The sequence below is a fragment of the Mastomys coucha genome, unplaced genomic scaffold (genome assembly GCF_008632895.1).
Source record: "Mastomys coucha isolate ucsf_1 unplaced genomic scaffold, UCSF_Mcou_1 pScaffold10, whole genome shotgun sequence".
Lineage (NCBI taxonomy): Eukaryota > Metazoa > Chordata > Mammalia > Rodentia > Muridae > Mastomys > Mastomys coucha.
In genome coordinates, this window is record NW_022196892.1 from 4,948,019 (window position 1) to 4,973,398 (window position 25,380).

General features: G+C 42.7%; 1 protein-coding gene across 29 annotated transcripts in view; it reads right to left on the reverse strand.

The window, feature by feature from the left end:
• Cadps (calcium dependent secretion activator) overlaps window positions 1-25,380 on the reverse strand; it is a 470,401-nt gene that overhangs the window by 50,934 nt on the left and 394,087 nt on the right. For all 29 annotated transcript variants that reach the window (XM_031345056.1, XM_031344954.1, XM_031345138.1 and 26 more), the window contains 2 exons: window positions 20,406-20,480; window positions 19,435-19,518 (listed from right to left, as the gene is read on the reverse strand). In XM_031345056.1, the coding sequence (XP_031200916.1) occupies window positions 19,435-19,518; window positions 20,406-20,480 (159 nt within the window). The remainder of the gene's footprint in view (window positions 1-19,434; window positions 19,519-20,405; window positions 20,481-25,380) is intronic.

Consider the following 25,380-nt stretch of genomic DNA (forward strand, 5'->3'; position numbering starts at 1 on the left):
AAAAAAAAAGTGGATTAGGTCTTTTTTTTTTCAAACAGAAATCTGGTGGGCAAGACTCAAGGATGGAAGAAAAAAGAAATCTGAACACAGACAACTGCATTAGTTACTGCCTAGGCTTTTCTTTCTCCCCACAGTCTCTGTGTGAGTGGACTCCACCCCTGCCTGTCAGGCTTCCTTTGCTTTGAAACTGCTGACCACCCCACCACCTCAAAGTGCGAGCACCATGGAGTGCCAGGGCTGGCTGCCCAGGATTTGGTGCCTTCTTCTCACCTCTTCAAAACAGGCCATCCTAGGGATATGACTTAAGTCAAGGCAGTTCAGTAAAACAGTGATTTGGTCATATCAGTTCCATTCTCCAGTAAATCTCTCTTCTTAGTTTATTTTTTTTTCATTCATCGTTTTCTTCATATATGGAATATAGGTTCTATAAGACCTTTTATTTTATTGGTTGATTGATTGATTCTCTCTGTCTTTGTCTTGTCTGTCTTCCTATCACTGTCTCTCTTGGCTCCCTCTTGGTGTGTGTTTGTGTGTGTGTGTGTTTGTGTGTGTGTGTGTTTGTGTGTGTGTGTGTGTGGCTTTGTGCATGCATAGTGCCAAGATGCCTGTCTACTCAGAGGGTGACTTTCTGAGTCAGTTCTTTTTCCCCCACTATGTATGTTCCAGGCATCAAATCCAGGTCCTTGGACTTGACTGCAATTTCTCTATTCCCTGAACCATCTCACTGGCCCTAGAAAATAGACCACATCGAAGAACAGGAAATCTCTTCTCTTTCCTCACCTCCAGGCACACAGTGTTGCCTGGAGAAAAAAGTTATTGGAAGGAATTTGATATGATACACTTTACTTAAGTTAGAGATTTCCAGAAATTTCTAGAAGTGGGTATTTGAGTCTCAGCATTCTGAGAGGATGATTAAGAAAAAAAGGAAAATGAGGGTCTCTTAGTTATAAGGGAGCTGGTATTCGCTACACATATGAGAAGGGTTTAGAGGGTCCCTATCCACTTAAAGTGGGGGTTAGTAGGCTGATGCCTTGACTGCCATCTGGTTCTGTTCCCTGCCGGGGTGGGCCAAGTCTTTCATCTCCTTAGGCATCAGTTTCCTCCCTGGTAAAGGAAGAGGAGTAATGGTAATATTAATAGCCCAGCTTCATGAATGAGTGTGTCCTGTAGTTTATTAATTAAAAAAGCATATTAAAAATGTGTATGGATATGAGTGCCCTTGCAGGTACAGAGGTACATGTGCATAGTCTGTCTGTCTGTCTGTCTCTGTATGTATGTGTGTTTATGTGTATATGTGATGTGCGTGTGCATGTGAGTGTGCATGTGTGTGTGTGTTTCCTGGTGGACAGAGGACAACTTTGGGTGTTGATTCTCACGTATCTTCAAACCTTTTTTGTTTGAGACCAAGTCTTTCATTGGCCTAGAACATTATCATGTATGTCAGGCTAGACAGCCTTTGAGCTTCAGGTTTCTACCTGTCTCTGCCATCTCCTTATGCTTGGGTTTACAGGTACAAGACATCATGCCAGGCTCCTTAGACAGGTTCTGGAGATCTGAACTCAGGTCTCTACATTAGAGGTCCCTTTGGAGCCCTCTCTGCAGTCTAAGAGAGGGATTTCTTAAGTGCCTGACACATGCAGGACACGGTTCCAAGCATTTTACTTGCATCAATTCCCTTAGTTCAGGTAAAACATTAAAGATGCAATGGTGATGAGTTCTCAGCAACAATTGGCTACATGTGCTGGAGAACTGGGTCACGGGGCCGTACATCATCCTATGCTTGGATATGGTTGCTCCCAACTCACAGAAAGAATATTTCAGGTATGAAAGGGGCCTGGTTGTCTTCCCTTTTCCACTGGCACACCCCAGGTTGAGGAGTCATCCTTCCCTCGGACTCTCTTCCTTGGCGTATAAGCTCACAAAAGCTATACAGATCTGGTGATTGTAAACGGATCTTCACATTGGATCACAGACCTGAGTCCAGTTCACTTTGTGTTATTCCTTCTCAAATATTCCTGTCACAGGTCCTGCTCCTCCCTCTTAATGATCACTGCTCCTCCACTGAGAACTGGATTCGATTCCTCCATTCTCCATGAGACCAACGCTGTGGGTGACAGCGTTGATCGACAGATTGTGATAGAGGTGGCACAGTGTCCTTTCTGATTTGAGGTGTTTGTGTTCTCACTCTTGAAAGCTAGCTGCCATTTAAATGGCTCTATCAAAAGGCTGCTACACTGTGGAGAAGCTCAAATCTCTTGGGAAAAACTGGCAGGATGACATCCCTCACTAGGGGAAGGAAGCCCAGTGAAGAAAGACGTCACATTAGCAGACATCCAGTAGCACTCCAGCTCAGCCACCTGCTAAATGCAGCTAAGGGTACACAACTCAGGGACAGAGCCAAACAACTTTCTGTCTCAGCTCTCCTAAGATTACAAGCCCACAAACTGTGAGCAAAATATATTAATTATTTTTATTTTCTTTTGAGATAGGATCCATACCCCAGGCTGGATTCAAACTCACTATGTTGTTAAAGATAGTCATGAACTCCCCGTCTTACCATCTCTACTTCCCAATTTCTGGGATTACAAGGTGCACTTCACCACTTCTGGGTACAATGATCACTTTAAACCAATGGTTCTGGCATATGCTGTTATGCAATGATAGGTAACTTAGCCATTGAATAAAGTACCACATTTTTCTCATAGTCCCTCATGCTATCCCCTGTACACATTCCCCAGAAGGATTGTGGGGGAAGGTCTGATAGTCTAGGGTAGGATTTTGTAATGTCATGTAGCTTTCGAAACATCTATGCTTCTCTACCATATACTTCCTAAAACAGTGGCATACTTTCTAAACACACCCAAACTTTGCTACTGACTGGGGGCCAAGTATTCAAACACTCAAGACTATGGAGAGATATCGACTGCAGGTATCTGGGGTCATATGTGTGTATAATACGAGCCAGGGTGCTTTATATCTAATTAATAAAATTAATTGTAGATTGGAATCCTGAGACTCAGAAAGGCTTAACAATTCTCAAGAGTTACTATAGGAAAAGGTATAGCTGGATCACCAAGTCCACCCATTACTAGTTCCGTGGTCTTGGAAATCACTTAGCCTTCCATAGTTTCTATGATCTCATCTGCAACTGTGAAACATGAGGACAAACAGTATCTTCTTTTGAGGGCGTTTGTGAGACTCAGCAGGTTGGCATCACACACGGTGCTAGCAGAGCACCTGGCATGCAGTAAGAACTCAAAACCCTCTTTTAAAATTATTATTATGGCTTCGCTCATTCTCGTTTATCTGCAAGGAAACTGGCTATTCCAAATACATTTCCAATGGCTAATATGGTCCATGGGCCAAATGGAGCCCAGGGTCTGATTTTCAATATTCCATAAGTTGAGATGGCTTTTTCATTTTTAAGTGGTTGAAAGAGAGTGATACATTAGATGAAAATTATTGAACTGATACTTCAACATCCAGAAACTTTATTGGAACATGTGTGTTCCCGTTTACCTACACATTGTCCACTGCTGTATTTGTGCTTAAAGGGCAGAGCTGAGTAGTTGTGGCAGAGACCATGTGGCTCCCAAAGCCAGAAATACTATTATTAGGCTCCAATTTACAGATGAAGTTTTCCCTCTTGTGGATTAGGACAGACTTAAGGGAAACATAGTTTAGTGTGTGAAAAGAATTAGAAAACATCAATTTCCCATTCTGAGTTGACCATTAACTACTTGGTAGGCTTTGGCTAGTTGCCTAGTCTGTTGGCGTCATTTCCTTATCTATTATAATGAGAATCAGATTAATTGTTTTCTTCTTAGAGTCCTTCTAGATTTGAAAAATGGGACTCTCAGAGGGCATATGATTCAGGTTCTAGTAAGAATGTAAGACAGGAAATATTTGTCATACCTTGAAAGGGTTATAAAATGCTCTAGGCTTAAAGGGAAAATACTATTAATAGTTTAGTATTCATATAAGTTCTGGAAATAAGTATCTAGGAGAAACTATAGTAGCAGGAGAAGAAAACCATTCAAGATAAAGAGCATCCAAACAGAAGCCTGACAATAAAGCATGACCAGCGGGGAGACTTGGCAAAGGTGTAAAGGAATTAGACAGGCAGCCTATGTGGGGCACGTGTTTGGAGCCAGGCAGAGTTTTGGGTGTCTCTTAGGAGCCACAAAATTGGCTATCCTAGCAACCTTCTAGCTGCAAGCTACTCATCTGGCCTCTGTGGTTCTTTGTGGGGGGAGTTGCTCAAAGGCTATTCCAAAGGGGCATGCTGACCTCTCATTACATCCTAGCTGCTCTCCTATCTCAGCGCTATGCAGGTGCTATCCTGCTTAGCTTCCAAGACTGGGCAAGGCTAGATGCCTTCAGGGTGGTATGGGTAGAGAGGCATGCTGGCTGATGCCCCATTGCTGCTGGGATTACCAGCTCAAAGAAACAAGTTTCCTGTGAATGGGTGGGAAGCAGAGCTGCCAATTTTCCAAGACTTCCTACATTTGACCACATTCTTCCCCTTCCCCCTTCCAGTTTTCATGCTTTCATTTCAGGGCACAAATGGAATGGAAAGGAATGGCATATCCCTAAATATGATTTCTATGATATATATATATATATATATATATATATATATATATATATATAATTTCCCTAGTCAACAGGGGCTAAGCAATGACCCTGTTATTGAGCAACAGAGTGATATATCTGAAGAGGGTTGTGGGGATCACGCGTTGGGACATGAGTCTGGCCTTATGATAGGGACTCTGAGGTTGGACATATGTGGCCAGCCATCCAACCACTCATGAGACATGTTACTTAACCTCAATTTCATCATCTGCAAAAATGGGAATATTAGATTATCTCACAGAGATGCTTAATTCTTACAACAGACCTAGAGCATGGGGAGAATGATGTGCCAAGCATCACTCATTAGTCTTTGCTGGGGCAGCAGGTCATTCTGCTTAAGGACTTGGATAAGGAGCTTGCTCTTACCCTGCACTGCTCAAAAGCCACATGTGATGATTTAAATTTGAACACTGAGAGTACTTTCGTGCACAAGCCACATTCCATCCCTGGTGAGCTACGTGTGGTTACTGACTACTGAGGGCAGCTCAGACGAACAATTTTTATCATTGCAAGAAGTTCTGACAGTGGGTTAGACTCAAGACATTTATAAATACAGTTATTATACTTAAGAATAGAATGAAGAAACATGTTAGACTTCAAAGGAGGGGAAAGAAAGAATTTGGGTGTCATCAGTCTTATTTTGTAGGGAATATGAGAAAGGCCAATAGTTATAATTTATAGCTATAAAGCTACAAAGAGAAATGACAGTACCTGATAAAACTAGGAGGAAGGGGAAGTGCTGGGGGCAAGTGATAAAATGAGGAAAAGTTGCACCAAAGTAGGAAGGACAGTTGTGGCTAAGATTGGCCAGTCAGGGAATATGCACATAAACAGGGTGTGCTGTCACATGTCTCTGTTGGAGGACCACAAACCTACAGCCAGTCTAGGCTACACACCAAAGTCCTTGTTCTAACATATGAGTAACGAAAAAACAAACCAAGAAAACAGTCACATAAGGGCACTACTTAGCTGTAGGGTAATATATATATATATATATATATATATATATATATATATATATATATATATATATATTTAAAGATCCCTCTCTCTTTTTCTGTATCTGTCTCTCTCTGTCCCTCTCTGTTTTTGTTCCTGTCTTTGTCTCTCTGTCTCTCTCTCTCTGTCTCTCTCTCTCTCTGTGTTTATATGTTATGCATGGGTATGTAGAGGGCAGAGATATACTCAATATCTTCTTCAGTTTTTCTTCATCTTGTCTTTTGAGGCAGGGTCTCTTGCTGAACCTGGAGGCTGACATTTTGACTAAGTGGCTAGCAAGCCTCAGGGATCCGCCCCTCTCTTCCTCACTCAATACTGGAAATACAGACAGACATTATATGCTCAACTTTTCCATGAGAGGTGGAGATAGAAATTCAGGTCCTCATGCTTAACTTTGCATACTGAGCCATTTCCATAGTCCCATGAGTTGGTCTGAAGAGATACCGGGGAGAAAAGCACTAGGGAGAAAGTAGCAGGCCAGAGCGATATTCTTTCTTTAAAAAACTTGAGAGATTGAATGTTTCTATATGATTGCATAAACATTTTATTAGATTTGTTTATGTATAGATGTATCTGTGCATATATATTGTGTGCACTGGTGAGTATGCGGTCAGAGGGCAACCTACAGCAGCCAGTTCTCCTCTTGCACGGCGTGTGTTCTAAGATCTGCGCTCAGGCTCCCAGGCTTGGCAGTAAAAACTATGTTGCCAGCCTCCCTATTTTATTTTTTTGAGATGTGTCTTTACCTTCATTTTGTGATGAATTGTTAAAAAGAGCAAAATGAGTTTAGAACGGTTAACACTCCAGTGGAGAAAGGCCTTTTGTGGGAAGCGTGTCTCTTTCTGAAAGGCAACTTCTTTGGTGACTCTCTTCAATGGAGTCATGGTTTGGATGGAATGTATGCCCTCTCCTAAGGCTAAAGCAACACTTGGCCATCCCCCAGCCCTAGTCTGCACGCTCTTAGTGCGTCTTGGGAAGAGGAATGTGCACTAAGTGCCAGCCGAGGATTGACTGGGTGAGACAGAATGTGTGAGTGGGCGAGATGTACTGGGACTGTGTGTGCGGGTGAGCAGTTGAGCAAGCCTCAGTGGCTCCTGACTAGGGCCAAGTGACAATGACAGTGAAACCTCTTCCAATGCTTTCTGAGGACTGGAGGAAAAAAAATCCACCACCCTTGAAGTGTATGTGGAATCATAGACAGCAGGATGGATTCCCAGAGCTGTGCCACCGGAGGGCATGAAATGTCTTTATTGCTTGCCAAAGATCAAGGGCATACTGGGCCAATTGTGAAGTGCTCTAGTCCATGTGATCCCTGAATCAAATGTGGCATAAAGGAGTGCAGAGCTGAGCTCTTCAAGATGAAAAGAGCTTTGCATACAGAAAGGGCGATGGCTGCCTAACACCGTGAAAACCTTGCCATCCAACCGAATTCTTCAAAAGAGTTAAAATAGTACATTTGGTCATGTGTATCTGACCACAATTAAAAGGAAGGAAAAACCCCTCATATTGCTACACAAATGCACACAATCCACAGCCCCCTTTCTCTCTCTTTTAGGGGAGGTCCCTGCATGGGTGCTGCTTTCACAGGTATGGGAACCATGACACTGGCAGTTTCTCATGAGTAGCTCGTGGCTCAAAAAGTTGATCAATGGCTTTTGGAATTGGTGCTTGAGAAGAGAGGTGAAGTGTTACATTGTTTTTCAGAAAGTTTCCTGAAGTTGCCTACATTGTGGGAAATATGTTCTTAAGGAGTTCAGATAACAGAAAAGAGAACAATTGCCACATTTCCACTTCTGCCACTCTGTGCCTTTTGGGGACAAGTTAGTTGCTGTTGTGTCATAAGCAACATGGATGTACTTGACACTGATACCTTGCCATGTAGGAAATATGGGTAGATTTACCTACACATGTTTACCTGGGCGCCTATTGTGCACTCTTAATTCTTGAGAGCCTGTTTCCTGACTTGGGGAACATTGGAGGCTGGGCTCCAGGAAGCTAAGGTGCTTCTACAGAACACACAGCTGGGAAGGAAAAGAGCTGGGATTAGAAATTCTCTGGTCTGGCAACAAAGGAGCCACTGCTGTAACATGCTTCTGTGTAGACTGCTTCTCTAAGTACCAGTTTCCTTATCTGTGAGTGATTGTTATCAGTGTAGCCACTGTCCCGTTCTCCATGAGATGATTTGCAGGTAACCATTCAATGTTGACTATGGTAACAAAAAGCATTATTGTTTTATCCATCACAAACAGAACTTCATAAATAGTTGTGTAACTTTTGTGGACACTCCAAAATGCCTCTTGGAGGATGACTGCAGATCTCTAGAGGGCCAGGGGAAGGTAGGAGAGTGCCCTGGATTTCCCCACCCGTCTGTAGACAAGAGCACCAAGCCCTGGCTACAGGACCATCAGTGGCTGCTCGGCTTCTGTGCATGTTTTGTGATTTAACTACTGTGCTGAATAGTTTTATGTCAACTCGACACAAGCTAAGGTCATCTGAATGGAGGGAATATCAATTAAGAAAATTCCCCCATAAGATGGAGTTCTAGGCAAGCCTGTAGGGCATTTTCTTAGTGACTATTGGTGGTAGCACCCTTGGCTGGGTCCTGGGCTTCTAAGAAAGCATGCTGAGCAAAGTTAAGAAGAGCAAAGTAGTAAGCACTACCCCTCCATGGCCTCTGCATCAATCACTCCTGCCTCCAGCTTCCTGTTCCATTCTGGCTTTCTTCAATGATCGACTACAATGTAGAAAATATAAGTGGAATAAACCTTCCCATCTCCAGTTTGCTTTTTTGTCCTGGTGTTTCACTGCAGCAATACAAGCCCTAAGTCAACTACTGTGGTGAGAGAAAGGGTTACCAATGTGAGGGTACCACAGGCCATGCCAACACACCACTCAGAGCCCCTACTTTTCTCTAAGCCAAGGGCTGTAGCACTGCTGGAGAGCTGGGCAGAGACCTTGTCTCTGCTCAAGCAGAAGCATCACGTTCCACACCCTGCTCAGCAGCTGGAGCCTCATTTGCTGGAGAATGGTTGGAATGATTCTGTCTCCTTTGCCAGAGTGGTGTGCTCAGAGACCCACATCTAGGGAGAGTAGGGCCTCAACCTTGTGACCAGATGCCTGGTAGAAACTGGAAGCTTTCCTCACTTCTGTTTTAATCCTCTGTTCTCAGACAGGAATTTGACAAGCCTCAAGGATCCCTTTAGACTCAGCCTGTCTCTATGCTCCTAAGCCTGAAGGATGTGTGTATACTTAGTCTATTCTAGGTGAGGCTGAGCAAAGTGTCACTGCTGAGCTTGATGAACATCACACTGACAGATGAGGAGACAAAGCTCAGAGACATTAAGGGACTTCCTCAGAAGGCCCACAACTAGCCACAGGGCGAACTGACCCTCCTAAAAGTCACACTGTACTGCTTCCCAGTTTGTTTGTTTATATGACATACTTGCATCTTTAGAGAAAACTCAGAGCTGTGAATTGCAAATTGCAAAGTTGTAAATTATGAAGACTCTTCATGCTAGCAGGAAAGCTCCTTTCTCTGACAGTAAGTGAGGACATGGCCTGCCCCTGACACTTGTTGGCTTTACTTTTCTGCCTTGAACATGTCTTAACAAGAAGTTGACCAGAACTCAAATTCCAAGAGCCCAATGCCATGTCTTGCTCTGTCATCAGCTTCAGCACAGCCCTGGTGCTGAGTGGCCATGGACTCTGTTGATGGACTCCAGTTGGGGCTGTTATGTCCAAAGAGGGATTTCCAAAATGGCAGCACTGGTGACAATATCCTAAACAAAAAGAACTCTGACCTGGCAAACAGAAGAATTATTACTGGGTAAACTGAAGAGTAAATTCAGTTTTCCTCAGGAATATTGTAAGGCAGATTTCTGTTTACCAAGACCTTACCTTCATACACCCTTAAAGGCCAACTATGTCCTGGAAGGGCATCTAGTTCCCAGTTCGGCTCAAAGACTCCACCCTGATTGTCATATAGAATCTACCTGCTTTTCTCCCTCATTTTTATTCCTGCCCCATCCCCAAGGGATAGCCTCAGTAGTTTGATCCCCAATAAAAGTTTCCTTTCCATCCATGGAGCACTCTAGCTCAGTGCTTTCCCTGAGCTCTTACAGTCACCTTTTGAGTGAAGGAGCCACTGCTGTCCCTGAAGTTTCCTTTCTTGCTAGGGTTTGTGACATGTGCCATGGATCAACTTCAAGTGCTGTTCCTTGGAAGTTGACCATCTTCTTTTGAGCTGTCGCACTGGGACTTGGAGATCACTGATTAGGCTATGCTTATTGGTCAAGGAACCCCAGAGATATCTGCCTCTCTGGAGATGTGGAGGCATCTCTGGCTTTTTACATGGGTCCTGGAGATTGAAAGCAGGTCCTCATAGTACTGACTGAGCCATCTCCTCAGTCCTCAAGCTACAAATCATGTAAGTCATCACTGACATGGATACCTTATCAGTCTAGGTCTGTTGCACAATGGAGATTTTTTTTCTTTCCTCTTTTCAGGTAAGAGTAGGTAAAGAGATAGGCAGCTTGCATAACTACATGGACCATGCAATGTGCTTTTCTTCTCTGGCTTCATTTCTAGTTTCCTGATAAATGGGGTGGGTAGAAAGTTTCTGTGCTTCCAAACTCCTAGAACCAGTTCCATCTTCTTGACTGTGGTTACAGTTTGTAGCCCATTTTTTAATACTTAGTGTTTAGAGGAACACATTTACTTAGTGTTCTTCTTTTGGTTGGCTTAATTGTAAAAAATTTAAATTATCTACTAACAAACAAACAAAAACACCCAAAACAACAACCCCCTCAAACCCCAAATCCAACTTATTTCTACTTTAAGTGGAACATTGGCGCTACTCTAGATAAGAGAAGGGATAAAAAAATAAATAAAATATACAAATAACATGAATTTATGAAATCTAGGCAGACATGGTTACCTGCCGAGGCCCCCCAGGATATATGTGAATGTTAGGGAGGTATAAAATGTGGCCAGACTAAGTAGAAACATTATCCTTCATGTAAAACTAAAGATGAAAAGAGAGTTCAGAAAGAATGAACTTCTCCCATGTGGTTGTATACTTAATGCAGGATTTTTATGGCATCTAACATTGATACCACCTTAGATGTGGTATCAATACTAATATCTAAGATGTGATACAATGTGGCTATATCCTATCTTGATTAATTTCTGCTTCCCTCTAAAAAGACAACAGTAAGAAAACCCTCAAACAACAATTTTCTTCTTGGTATGTTGGTGAAGGATCTGAAGAGGTTTGCAGCCCCATAGGAGGAACAACAATATGAACCAACCAGACCCCCCTCAGAGCTTCCAGGGACTAAACCACCAACCAAAGAGTACACATGGAGGGACTCATGGCTCCAGCTGCATATGTAGCAGAGGATGGCCTTGTTGGGCATCAATGGGAGGAGAGGCCCTTGGTCCTGAGAAGGCTCGATGCCCCAGTGTAGGGGAATGCCAGGAGAGGGAAGCAGGAGTGGGTTGGGTTGGTGAGCAGAGGGAGAGGATGGGATGGGGGTTTTCAGAGGGGAAACCAGGAAAGGGGATAACAATTGAAATGTAAATATTGCTGGGCAGTGGTGTCCCACGCATTTAATCCCAGCACTTGGGAGGCAGAGGCAGGTGGAAAACCAAACAAAAAAATGTAAATATCTACTAAAAATTTTGATAGTATAGAAAAATCCCACCATGATCAATTTCAGACTGGTAATATATAATATAAATGTGGAGATTTGTAAGCAGCACAGAGAATTGGATCTTACTAGCAATAGGAACCAATAAGATAAAACCAATCATTGGAAACACAAAGTCAGAAACTCTCAAATGTTCCTTTTATTAATGTACTCTAGGAAGTAACTTACAGGATGTGTGTGTGTGTGTGTGTGTGTGTGTGCGCGTGAGTGTGAAATGATGTCAAACATATCATTTAGAAATTTTTTGGAGACAGGTTCTATGTAACTCTGACTATCCTTTAATTCACTATGTAAATTAGGCTGGCCTTGAACTCACAGAAATGCCCTTGTCTTTGGCTCCCATATACTGGGAATAAAGTCATGTGCTGCTAAAAAAAATCTTGTGTCTACATCTTTGGTTAAGTAATTTTACTTATAGCAGTCATTTAAAACATGGCTGACTGAATAACTGATTTCAATGTTAGACACAGTAATCTATCTATCATCTATCTATCTATCTATCTATCTATCTATCTATCTATCTATCTATCTATCTATCTATCTATCTAACTGTCTGTCTGTCTGTCTGTCTATTTATCTATCATCTTTCTTTTGGAGGATAAAACACAGGGCCACATACATGATAGGTAAACCTTCTAACATTGAATCTATCTCCTAGCCCTAACTAATATTTTAATTGATAAAGAAGCATTCTAAAGACTATGAGTAATAAAAGACAATATGCTAATTGTGTACTAAGTATAATGAAAAATATCTTTGGGGTCTAAATTCTGGACACAAAAATCTATTGGAAGGTGAATCTTCCCACACTTGCTTCACCCTGTGTGCAGAGAAGTCTGGTCTTAGAGGAGAACTGGCTAGTACATTAAGGAAAGTTGTTGAAATGTTTAGGTTGGGTCATTTCACGTTCCTTACTCTTCTGAGGAAACTAAGCTCTGCTTTAGAAGTGCTATTCACAGGGCACCTGCCATATACTAGATACCACAAAAAGTTCATGGTTCACCCTAGACCCAATACAGACGTCATCAGCAGCCTTCCTCTGCAGATAACTGAACTGGATCTCAGAAGTGGCCAACAACCTGTCAAATTCTCTCTCAGTCTGCGCTTCCCCATCTCTCTTTAAATTTCTGGCAATAAGGTCCCGCTGTGTCTGGTTGGAGGTCAAAGTGGACCCACCAACCTTTAATTATAGCTCACGTGACACTGCATACAAATTCTCTAGGTATTTTACAATAGAGTATCTGTGAGCAGCTTGATCAGCACCTGAGAGTCTGAACAAAAATACTGTGTCTATCTCATGTTCATTTTCAAAGACAGCTGGTTTTTTTTTTCTTTTACAAAAGAACATTAAAGGAAATAGCTGCTTTCTGATGCTTGTCTTTTTCTTCTCTATGTTGCTCTAGTCAGCAGGTGTGTTAATTGTCAGCTGTACTTTCAAGGCAGCAATCTGAAATGAGGGTATCCAAATGGGTGATGAGATATTATATCACAGACCCCAAAGCCCATGCCACCTTCTGAAATGTTTGGAGGTGGCTGATGAAAGAGACTAGCTCAGCCTAGAGACCAGTGCTTCTGAGCACAGGAACTTTGCTAATTCACTACAAGCAAAATTCATCAGGAAAATATGGAAGGCTCTATAAGTCACCTTCTAATGACAGCTGACATCTTCAATGTCAAAAGGCCACAGCTTGCCTCTGACTTCTACTAGGGAGCTGGCCTCTCTGACTTGTCTTAACCATATCCCTTCCTTGCCAGGTCAAATGCTCATTCTCCTGTAGGTCTAGTTTAAGAGTCACTTCTGGGGCTGGGGAGATGGCTTAAGAAGTGATGTAAGCATGGAGACCTGAGTTTGATCCTCAGCATGCATGTATACAAAGATGGGTGTGGTAGTGCTCTTTCATAACCCAAGTGATAGAGAAGGCAGAGATAATCATGTTTTGGCCAGCCAGCCTAGGCACCTGCTTGTCCTGTGGCTTCCACATGCACATGCACACATGTGTTTATTTATCTACAGACACAATCTGTACACACAGGTGTACAGGAGGAGAGGATCGTGTTCACCCCCACAAGTAATTTTCTTCACTTGGCCTCTAGAGGAGGAAGTTGAGAATCTTTGTCCTGTAGTTCCACTGCACTGACTACTTTCCTCTTTATCTGAATAATAATGATGTTTGTAACTACTTGTTGGGAATATATCTCCAGCATATAAACACAGAGTAAGAAAAATAGCTTCTCTTATTTAGTACTGAGTCCCAGTACCTAGTATGTTAGTATGCTAGTATGTATTAAAAAATGTGCTCATCAAAAGACTAAAATAAAACTGGTAATTATGTAGAAAGGCACAAAGGCAGTGGGAAAATGGAAAGTCTCTTGCCTGGGTGTTATTCCAAAATGGAATAACTGGGCTAAGTTATTCATAAAATAATTGTGCCTGTTAGATTTTATTGTTTTATTTATTTAATGTGAGCATTGCACATAAGCATGTGCTATATGCATATATGTGCATATGTGTATGTGTGTGTAAAGGCATGGGGTATCCTCTATCATTGCCTTATTTATTTGAAGGAGAGTCTCTCCATGAACCTAGAGCTCATGTTTCTTGGCTAAGATTACATCTAGCAAGCTCCAGGCATCCTCCTGTTTCTGTCCCCAGCCCATGCTAGGCTTGCTCCAGGGTGCTAGGATCTGAATGCACATCCTTCAGGTTGTGTAGCAAGTGTTCTTACCCACTGAGCTATCTTTCAGCCCCCCAAATAGTTATTTTCCCACTTAGGACTAAAGTAACAGTGGGTGGGTTTTAAAAGCATCATCAGGTGATTTCACTGATGAGTTCTGTACATGTAGGCAATGATACTGTCTACAGTAATAAAAGAGTCATCTGGCTTAGAGACTCAGTGGGCATCATTTATAACATGAACTGAACCTATGGCAGAGCCTGGCTGGAAGGATGACGGGAGAAAATGCATGAAATCATTCCATAGTGTCAGGAAGGTAGTCTTGACATGCACACCTGCTACCGTAGCCTCTGAGGCAGGACATTCCAATTGGACTGTAGTAGCCAGCTGGTCTGACCCACAGGAATGCAGCAGCCGATATCCTGGTGCCGTTAGCCTTTGATGACAGAGTCTCTGTCCTATCACCAGCTCACAGCATAAAAATCTTTCCTGGGTGCTTTCTAAAGCCAAAGCAAAACCAGAATACTGTCTGAGGAAACATTAGCAAGCTGTTCTAAAATCTCACCCTACTCTATGCCTTTAATGGCTTCTGCAACCACAGTTCCCTCTAGACAGATGAACTCTTTGCTCCATTTCTTTTTCTTTTCTTTTTTTCTTTTTTTTTCCTTTTTTTTCTTTTTTTTTTTTTTTGAGACAGGGTTTCTCTATATAGCCCTGCCTGTCCTGGAACTCACTCTGTAGACCAGGCTGGCCTTGAACTCAGAAATCCATCTGCCTCTGCCTCCCAAGTGCTGGGATTAAAGGCATGCACCACCACTGCCTGGCTTTGCTCCATTTCTGATCATTACCAAGGTCACAGACCTGTTTCAAGGCGTTCTAGATGAAAAAGCAGAAACCAAACCAAACCAAAACAAAAAAACCCGCAGTCATTCCTGCTGATATAACTGGCTCTAGCCTTGGTCACAAGTTTTAGAGGGATGAACCATTTCAACTTTCTTTCACTCTCAAGTGGAAAAACAATTATAATCCTGTTCAGGAGGAGGAAGAGGAGGAGGAGGAGGAGGAGAAGAGGAGGAGGAAGAGGAAGAGCCGATGATGACAATGATAATGACAACAGTCGATGTGAACAATTAGAAACCCAGAAGACAGGACACACAGTAGGGACACACAGTAGGGATTAGGCTCCTGGAAGCCTTGAAATAGGCTTCATTCCTCTTGCTCTGTAAGTAACAAGTGGGGTGTGTTTGGAAGGAGAACTGTAGCTGGCTGAAATCCTGGTGCCTTGGAGGAGCTGTTCCTGTCCTGTTAGACCCTTCCATGTCTGTCTTCAGCCCACTGTGAAGACTGTGGGGGAATGCTCAGGTGAAGCTCAACCTCTCTGAGGTTTTCTAAAGAGCGTTGGTAGAACAGAATTGCTTCGAGAGTCCCAGAAACATACATTCAGAGCATTTAGCTCTGTGCCAGGCACTCAGTGAGGGCATGAGGAACAGGAGCTACGCCTTTATATTTACTTTAGATGTCTGTATTTATCTACCACAGCAAAGGCAATTAAAATGTAGGGAATAGGACATTGCTCTAGGTCACCTAGCTCTGTGCTAAGGGGTAGAGCTGACCTGTATCTATGTATTTGGGGTTGCCTTTCTTTCTGAATCTGACTTAAGCTTGGCTTGGGACTCACTTCTCTTAAAAGTCTTCAACACAACATATCACACCAACGTTTACCCTTTGACCTCTCCAAACCAATTTCCATTTCTAAAACCTCCCTACTCCACCCTCTACGAATGTGCTGCAGAAATGTCTCTTGATTCCTTGTTTTGTGGCCATTGGTGACTGCTGCTGTCTCTCAAATAGTCCTTTCCCTTCCTCTTTGTTCACAGCTGGCTCTAGAAATCTCTGCTCATTGGCTCCCTTGAAGGATCTTGAGAGATTGTCCTGGTTTAAATAATATCTCCCCAACCCTTTCCTTTTCTCCAGCTTATGTCCCAGGCAATGTTTCCTTCCACTTGCTCATTCATTCTTTTCCTTTCTGATTGTCTGGCTCCTTGGATAAATGTAAGCTCCAAAAGGGCAGAGAGCATCCTTTGGAGCACTTCTTGACCCTGGCACCTGTCACAACACCTGACATAGAGGTGCTTTATAAGGGATTTGGGGTGACTGACTGGGAAAATGAATTAATTTCAGGAGCAGCAGTCTTGCCAAACCCTGGACAAGGGTGAGTGACATGTTTAAATGCTATGGAAGAGGGACCCGGGCACTTGCTTGCCCTGCCATTGGGCTTCCTAAAAGAACAGCATGAGGCTACCCACAAGGCAGAGTCCTTTCCAAATAGTCATCCGCCATAAAAGCACATCTTGCAGGCAAGGAAAATGGGTGGATGGTTGCTAACTATATCTTCCAACTGGGCTGATCTTTGAAAAGTTCGAGAGACGCCTGCCTCCCTCAGTCCCAGGCTGCTACTGCTGCTGAGGCCCCTGAGGGAGGCGAGGAGGGTGCGCTTGGGCGCCTCTTGGGCTGGCACGAGGAAGCCACATCTCATCCGCCCTCCTCCCCCAGCTCCTCTCCAAGAGAGGAAGCAATGCAGATGGAGATGAGAAATAAATATTCCTGCCTGCTCTGCGCCACTGCAGACGTTTTCCAAAATGTCTGGCTTGGACCACAAAATCAAGCCCACCCAGCAAAGGAGGCGCTCAGCAGGAGAAAGAGGGGGGACAGGGTGGCATATTTGTCGATTCGCGTCAGCTTTCTGGGGGGCTGAGCACATGGCTCATCTTTGGCAGCCCTGCTGAGGTGGGGATGTGGTAAGTGCACAAAGAATGGATTCAGAAAATAGGAGCAGAGTTAAAGGAAAGCACGCCAGACTCTGTACAGGCAGCACACCTCTGTCCGGGGCCTGGAACACACTCAGCCGGTTCCTGTACTTGTTCTCACCTAGCTTGTTTACTCTACCCCTCACCACAGCCCCCATCCTTTCACCTCTATTCCCTTTCACCTCTATTCTGTTCCTGGGACGTCAACATCACCAGGCTGCCAGCATCCTTCAGAGGGCCTCTGCAATTTGGACAGGAACTCAGAATCCATGTGTGGAGAGATTCTCACTACCTCTAAGTTCAGTTCCCATCTCTAATACTGGAATTCTGGCAGGCAATGAGATCATAGGCTGCAAATGAGAAGTGGGTGCTTGTGGCCATGAGGTGGCCAAGTGTGTGGGAGGGAGTATCATAAGGAGGGAAGTTCCAGGCCCAGCAACAGAGCTGGAATGCTCTGTATGGCGGTGTCACTGCTGGGCATGCCTCTAGGCTGTAAAATGTCGTAGGCTCGATAAGAAAGATGGGAAACGGAGCTGGGAAGTCATCATAGGACACTTTGGTCTGGGTTTCTCACTCTCTCAGGGAATTCCTGGGATCCCAAATTCTTCATCTGGCTGCTACTGGGCCAGTTGCTAACAAATCTTTTAGAGAGTTCATCCCAGAGGTGGGTCTTGGTGGGAACAAAAGTGGAAACTATAAACAGCAGAAGGGCCTTCTTGGGGTCATGGATTCAAGTACACTGCTGTGAAAATACTGGCTCAAAATGAAGTCTCAAAGCAAGAGTCCCTGGGCACTAGGAGAGGTTTGCAGAGATATTTCACTTTATCCCACCCACTTCCTTGTCATCTCTGCTGTAGTGGAGCGAGGAGTGAGCCCTTGTCTGTCTCCAACTCATGTGCCCTGGATCCATCTCTGTGAATCTTGCCCACTCACAAGCCCATCTGCCTTCCAGCATCAGGCATTTGCCAGCGGAATCCCACTCTCTCCAGAGGCCACTCAGCAGTGGGAGACTGGCGGGGAGTTGGCTTCTTATCTCCACTCTACATACTGCTGTGTCACCTCAGACAAATGACTCCCCCTCTCTGGGTCTCGGATACTTTCTTTGTCAAAGGAGTGGGCTAGGAAGGTTTCTTTGTAGATATGACACATTACAGATAGTTTCTCAGAGTGAAATTGGATACAATGTCTCTGCATTGTTCCCTTCCCAATCAATTCACTTTGACAGTGAACAGCAGGTATGAAGGTCATCATACTTCTGGATTAAATTTATCTTTATATTTGGGAAAGTCCGAGTTAAACATCAAAACAAGCTGGGTGTGCTGAAGATGAATGCTATCTAGCAATGGCTTGAAATGTTATCAGTTAACATTGCCCTAATTCCCAAGAAGAGGAAACTATGGCCGAGGAAAAGCCAAAATAGGGTATATTTGTTCATAAATTCATTCCTTTTTAGGACATGCCTGGAAAGATGTATGCATGTATGATTGTATCTTATCATAATCATATTCATTACTCGAAAAAGATGCAATTTAATTGAGTCTGACTACAAGCTCAGAGCATGAGGCTTTCATCTCATACTATGGCGTTGTGGGAGACATTATCCATCTCTCATACCCTTACAGGAGGAAACTTGGGCTCAGAGACCTACTCAGGCTCACACGGCTGGCCAGTATTGTGGCAGGATTTGAATTCAGTTCTCAGGGATTCCATAGATAAGAATTTGTACCCATGATGATGTTCTGGGCCTTGTGTGGCATTTGGTGCTCAGTTAGGAGATTACTACAGACAAAGACTCCTAGGCTGAGTGCTGTTCTTGTGCTGTTAGAACAACCTAGAACCCATAACACCTTTACCATACCTACTTGTCAGGAACTGGGAGGGAAGCTGGATGAATGGCTCTCTCCTCTGATCACCTATCCACAGAAATCTGCTGCCTCCTGCTTCTCCTTTTATTTTACCTTTGGCCTTGGCCTTACACAAGTTTTAGCACTGAACCAGAGCTTCCAAGAATTTGGAAAGGACATGTCAGCAGCTCAGGAGGCTATAAACGCAAACAGCTCCTGAGCTCAGGCAGGCAGAATGAGAGAACTCCTTTTCCTAAGGTGGCACGCTGGCTGCAAGAACCTCTAGTCTATTGATGCCCCTTACTTCAACTCCCACAGCCTGAGGCGGTGTACCAAGCATACTCACTTGGAGATGGAGACTCCTTTTTCTATGAAGTTTCCTAGACTTGAACTGTCTACAACTAATTCAGTTAAGAAAACCATAACTAATAGAGTAAAGGCCATAAGAAAGGTATTTGCAGTTATAGCTGACCCGAAGGTCACCATATGCAATTCCTAAAAGTATTTACTGGTAAAAATGGTGACCTACACTACATTTCCTGTCATAGCCAAGGCAGTTGAAGTGCTGTGGAACTGGACAGCATACTGGCCATTAGGCAACGAATGCCCTACCTCTTCTCTACTGGTAACGTGTTACATTAGTGCTTGAATGTAATTAACACACACTGCCACCGCCAAGTAAAAGCACATGTTACCTCTCACCCAAGCAGAACAACAACTGAACCAGAACAACAACCAGGAGAGCAGGGTGGTCTCTACTCACCGTGAATGACAGAAACGAAGAAAACAAAGTCCCCTCATCATATCGGGATAACTTTGCCAGTACGCCTTCCAAGATAGTTACAAACTAGCAAAACAGCAAAAAGGAAAAATTATTATTTTAAATTGTAATTGTTTACAAGAAAGAACAGCATGTCCCAGCCACCTAGAGGCTAGGACTCCGCCCCCTGTTCGTTTCTGCATTCCATCTTTTAAACTCTCACTTGGAGGAAGGAAAAGACTGCTGTTGTACGGCAATATTTGACTTATCCGGCTTTCTCTTCATTATTATGTGATTGCAAATACGGAGTGTTACAGAAGTGCAAAGTGACAAAATATTATTGAGTTGCATATAGCATGCGATAATATTAAATGCACTTTTTGAAATCCCAAACTGCGCAAAGCAGTCTTTACATTACATATTAGCACTACATTTAATCCAATCTATTTTTATTTGTATTTTATCAGTAATTTTGGGGAAACAGAAGTTTAGCACTGGCAAATATAAATGTCTTCCCATTCAGCATTACTTAGTTAAAATTCTATAATTCATGAGGGTGACTGAAATAGCTTTATCTGACTTTTCTGTGTTATTATGACTCTCACTGCATGTGAAACTAGAGGGAAAGGGGTTTTCGGGATGGCAGAATTCCTTATTACCGCTTCATTTTATGTATTTTAAAATCTAACTTTGTCAGTGCTGAGAAACAAAACAAACATTTCCCGCATAACCTAGCGCGGCGTTTGGGGACACATTCTTATTAAGTTAACATATGCCGCTTCATCAATTGATCTTCACACGGCTCACGAACATCGGAAAATCCTTGCAAGCTGGGGCTGGGTGATGTACAGTCTTGTTTCTTGGGAGATGTGAGGTATCCAGCGCAACTTTTTAACGTGTTACATTTTAATGGAAATGCAGACACAACAAAGCAACATTGTCAATGCCCCCTTTCACCTGAAGCTGAAGGTTACCTTTGCCACCAAGAGTGTGATCATTTCTTTAACGGTTTCTTCAATTAGTTCATCTATTTTTGAATGGTATTGATGCTAAAGAAGACAGAAAGACACATGTTAGCATGTCAGGGAGTTGACAGTGCGGCATTGAGTCCCTGGATTTTAGATCAGATTCTATAAATAAAGCCTGGCCTGCAGATCCAGTTTGTTTCCATAGTCCTAGAAGCAGCTGTAAGAGTCTGACTTCCCTTTGATAGAGAGACCTGAAGCACTTAAAAAATCAGCAGGCTCATTGTTTCTTATCTAAGGCTTTAGATAGCCTTTGATGTACACACACACACAAACACACACAAACACACACACACACACACACAAACACACCCTAGCACACATGGCTGGCTTAATGGCCTAGCAGTGTGTTGAAATGGATTTTACTAATCTTGATTCAATAGTAATCCAGTACACTGGGAAGGGAACAGTATTTCTGGGGATCTGTCGGGGGGGGAGGGTGCAGTTTAAACGGTGGGATCCCTCCGAAGGGAACTATGACTAAGACACCAATTTTATAAAAACCTGCTAGGTATTTTATTTTACTTTAGTTTATTTTATTTTTTATTTTTGGTATATGCCTCAGAACCCATCAGTTTTAGCTATAGTCTTGACCCAGAGGTCAAGTAGTGTCTGTTTCTGAACCATCGTGACAAGCCACACTTTCCCCCCTCCCTTTTATTCTGTTCATCAATAAGCAGACCTAGGTTAGACCTTCTGCTTAGACTGAAGCTAAGTTTTTCCAATTTTTCAAACTGGCGCTGTCGATTAAATTTAAATAGTAATGTAAAAACACACCCCCACACAAACAAAAATCTGCTGTAAATGCCAGGGGAGAAGGAAAAGCAATTTCAACACAAGTTATTATATGCCAGCTCCTTGACATTTATTAGAACATTTTAGTATCCATTTGAATTATTTTGTATTTCCGTAACACAAAAACAACAATACAAAAACATTGTTATTTGGAAAGAAAAATGCACTTACCCACTCTTTAGCAAACTTTCAGGAGGAGGATTAATTAGGAACAAAAAAGAAAAAGGAACAGTGCAAATAAAAATCAGGACAAAAGGACACACAGAAAGATGAAAATTAAATAAAGCATTACAAGGCTGTGAAGACATACAGAAATAAGACAGGAGGAATGTGCTGCAAAACTGCTTGCTGGCAAGCAGAGTGACTGGGCAGGAGCAAGCAATGAGACATCGTTTAAGACTTGGAAGACCTAGATCATGTCCTAGTACAAGGGCCAGAAGCCACACTGCCTACATAGTGAGCTCAGTTGCCTTATCTGTAAACCCACTACAGGTAACAACTATGACCTGAACCTGGAGGGAGCAGGGGACTAATATAGACTGCTGATCTCCAGAAGGGGCTAGGAAGTCTTGGTGACTATGTCTTTAGCTTTGTGTCTCAAAATAACCAGGAGGGACGTAGTTGAATGGCTCTCTCTCTCTTTCCCCCTCTCTCTCTCCCTCTCCCTCTCTCTTTCTCTCCCTCTCCCTTTCTCTCTCTCTTTCTCTCTCTCTCCCCCCTCTCTCTCTCCCCCCTCTCTCTTTCTTTCTCCCTTCCCCCCTCTCTTTCTCTGTGAGTGTTTAAAGCAGGTACATTAAGCACCTCAACTTGACTATTTTATGTATTTCTCTATATCTTCACACAGGAAGACACCCAATGTATCTATAATGGGTCATAAGAATATGACAATAAAGAAGAAGGAAACTTAACGACAAGCCATTTTCTGGCCTGTTGTTTGTTTTATTTATGTTCCTTAAGAACTAAGGGCCCAAGCCCCTTTCTGGCCCTGAGCACATCAGATCGACTTTGAAGATCTAGTAAGGGTCTAGATGTGAAAACAGTTTTGCCAACTGTAATTACAATGCAAGCATCATCATGTGTTCAAGTGCTTCAAGAAGCTGCAAAGGGTAGAGAAGGAGAGGACACCATCACCGAGTTATGCTCCCCCCCTTCCAGTTAACTGGAGGAAAACAAAGCACATGGCCCATGGTGTTTTGTCCTGACGAATCAGAACCCTTGTTGGCCGCACTGCTACGTCCAAGAAGGTGTACTTGTAAATAGCACAAACCAAAGCTTAATTTAAAAAAAAAAAAAAGAATTCACAGAATTCTCTACTAGAGTCACAAGGAAGAATTTTAAATCAAAAGAATATGGGAATATTGACAGGGTTCCAAATTCATTTTTAGCTATTGAAATAGGACCCAGAATCATATCCCTACTTTCTGTTGTCACATGACTGACTTGTTTCACTAGACTTTCTTTGGATTGCTGTAATTGAGTCACATTTATTAAAGTAACTAGGATATTATGCTTATCCAGAAGAGCTGCTATATGAAAGTTAGCACAAGATGAAATACTACACAAGGGGCTTCTAACCAAGCAAAGAACACCAATGAGATTAAACATTTTCTCTTAAAAACCTTGACGGAGATGGTAAAAACAGAAGGGGTTGTTCTCTGTATATGAAGACAGGGTTAAGCCTGTGTCCTGTGTCTAAGGAGTCAATAGGATAATCTATCTCTTAAGGGGAACCTGTCCTTCCATTTGGACATAATGTGGAGACCCTGTGGCTTGTTGAGGCATAATATGCCTTCATGTGTTGATTACTATGTAGTCCCACTATCTCTCCCTTTTGCTGTGCATGAATATTATGATCTCCCTGGTATAATATCTTCACATGCTTATAAAATAAAGCATGGTGTGTGTGTGTGTGTGTGTGTGTGTGTGTGTGTGTGTGTGTGTGTGTGTGTGTACCCTCATAAATGTTTGTTTGTAGAGGCCAGAGGACTACTTGGGTGTCATTTCTCAGGAGCTGTCCACCAGGTCTCTCATCCGTCTTGATTTGCTAAGAAGGTGAGGGTAGCCTCCTATCAGTGCCTCCCTAGTGCTGGGATTACAAACACACACACACACACACACACACACACACACACCACATACACCACAACATACACATATAACACATACAGTCACACACACTCACATACACAGACACAGACATACACACACACACACACACACACACACACACACACACACACAGCTTTTTATGTGGGTAATGGGGATTGAATTTAGGTTCTTAAGCTTGCACAACAACCACTATCTGGACTGAGCCATCCTCTCCCCTAAAATGAAGTGTTTTGTTATAGTTATTCTGCCTTTCTTCTTTAGGGTTAACTTGAGCATGGTATCTCTGTCCCTTTGCTTTCCTGTCATTGCAGTGGAACTAGAATTATATTCTGGATATAGGAATAACATAGACCTACCCAAGCATTGATGTAACACATAAATATATATGAATTCACAATGTAGAAGCTATGTAGAACTGGCCTGGTGGCTCATGCCTATAATCCTAACATTTGGTGTGGAGAAGGTTAAGGCAAGAAAGTTTTTTCTTTAAATTTTTTTTATTCTGTCATATTCTTTAAAATTTATAAAATATTGTAACAGTAAGATGAATATTATAAAAGTTGTTTGATATAAAACAACAATCAGTTGAACCGTCTTATGTAGATACTTGTCTACAGCAATACTGAAAATACATACTTTTTTTGCAAGAGAGTTTTTATGAGTCTGAGGATAGCCTGGGCTATTGAATAAGAATTTGACACCCCCCCCCCCCCCCAAAAAAAAGAGGGAATTACAACATGGCCATATTACTATTTCCCTCAGGACTCTCATTAAAGTCCATTAGCATGTATACATTTCTCTAAACACATCTCAGCTCTATATACTGCACAGTAATCATGCCTTGATACTAACTGTGTAAATCATGTTGCTGAGTGCTAGATATCAAAGAGTTCCTCATTGCTATTTAGGTAATGACAAAATCCATCCTCCTTTTGCCAGATTTTCCTGCTGTAGGTGATTTATTTGACTAACTTGCTTTTCTGACCCTCCTCTATTACTCTGTTCTCTTTCTGGGCAGTTTTTTTTTCTTCTGGGTAGACGGAAAGCTTCCTAATATGTGGGCACATGTGCATAGGAACTTTCTAGTTCCCATCTTCCCTGCTAGCTGTTGTTATGAAGGCCTTTGTAAATTGCCTCTTTATCCCATTCTACTTGCCACCTAGCAGATTTTGCATCTTTCTATTCTCTCTGTGGCCTCCTTGGCTTCACTTGACCCATATACCCTGAAGTCACGGCAGGAATAACTAAGAGAAACACGGGTTTTCAGTGGCATGAGAAGAGTGGGAGTTGGCTTTTGCATCTGATGGGCTAAGTGACTGTGAATCCAGGCCTGCTACGGGAGAAGCATCCCACTTGACTTCCTGCGCTGCACATTTTGCCTTGTCATGGAACAGATTGTGTGTACGTTATCTTTCTGTTAAGACCATCTGACCTTGGAAACGAGATGAAAACACACTAGGCCAAGTGAGAAACTATTTAATACACAATTTCCTCTCTATTGGTACTTCACAAATTTTAATGAAAAAATAAATATTTAAGATGGAAAAGTATGGTGAACAAATGTCTCAACAGCTGCCTTTAGATGAGACTTTATCCCAGTGAGGAAACTCAGGAAGTGATTGTAAAACTGGAGACTGTATCCGCTCACTAGTGCCTAGTCCAAAACAGGTTGAGGGAGACGGAATCCAGGTGGTAGCTCGAATTAGAAACTAGATCTGTAATACAGGCTTAATGGTTGGTATTCCAGAGCACACAGCACATGAGAATGAAAGTCAAATGGTTTCCAAGTATTTTTATCTCAGTTCTAGAATGTTGTCAGTCATATTTACTCAGGTTCCCATTTTATTTTAAAGATAAGCCTCACCATTTTGTATAATATGGACCACTTCAGGTCACAGTTGACATGCCAGGCCATGGAGATGCAATACAATTACAGCTGGTTTCATCCTGACCATTTTTGGCTAAACTAGGAGGCTTCACTTCCTATACACTGGTTACTTAGGTGCCACTGGCCCATTAT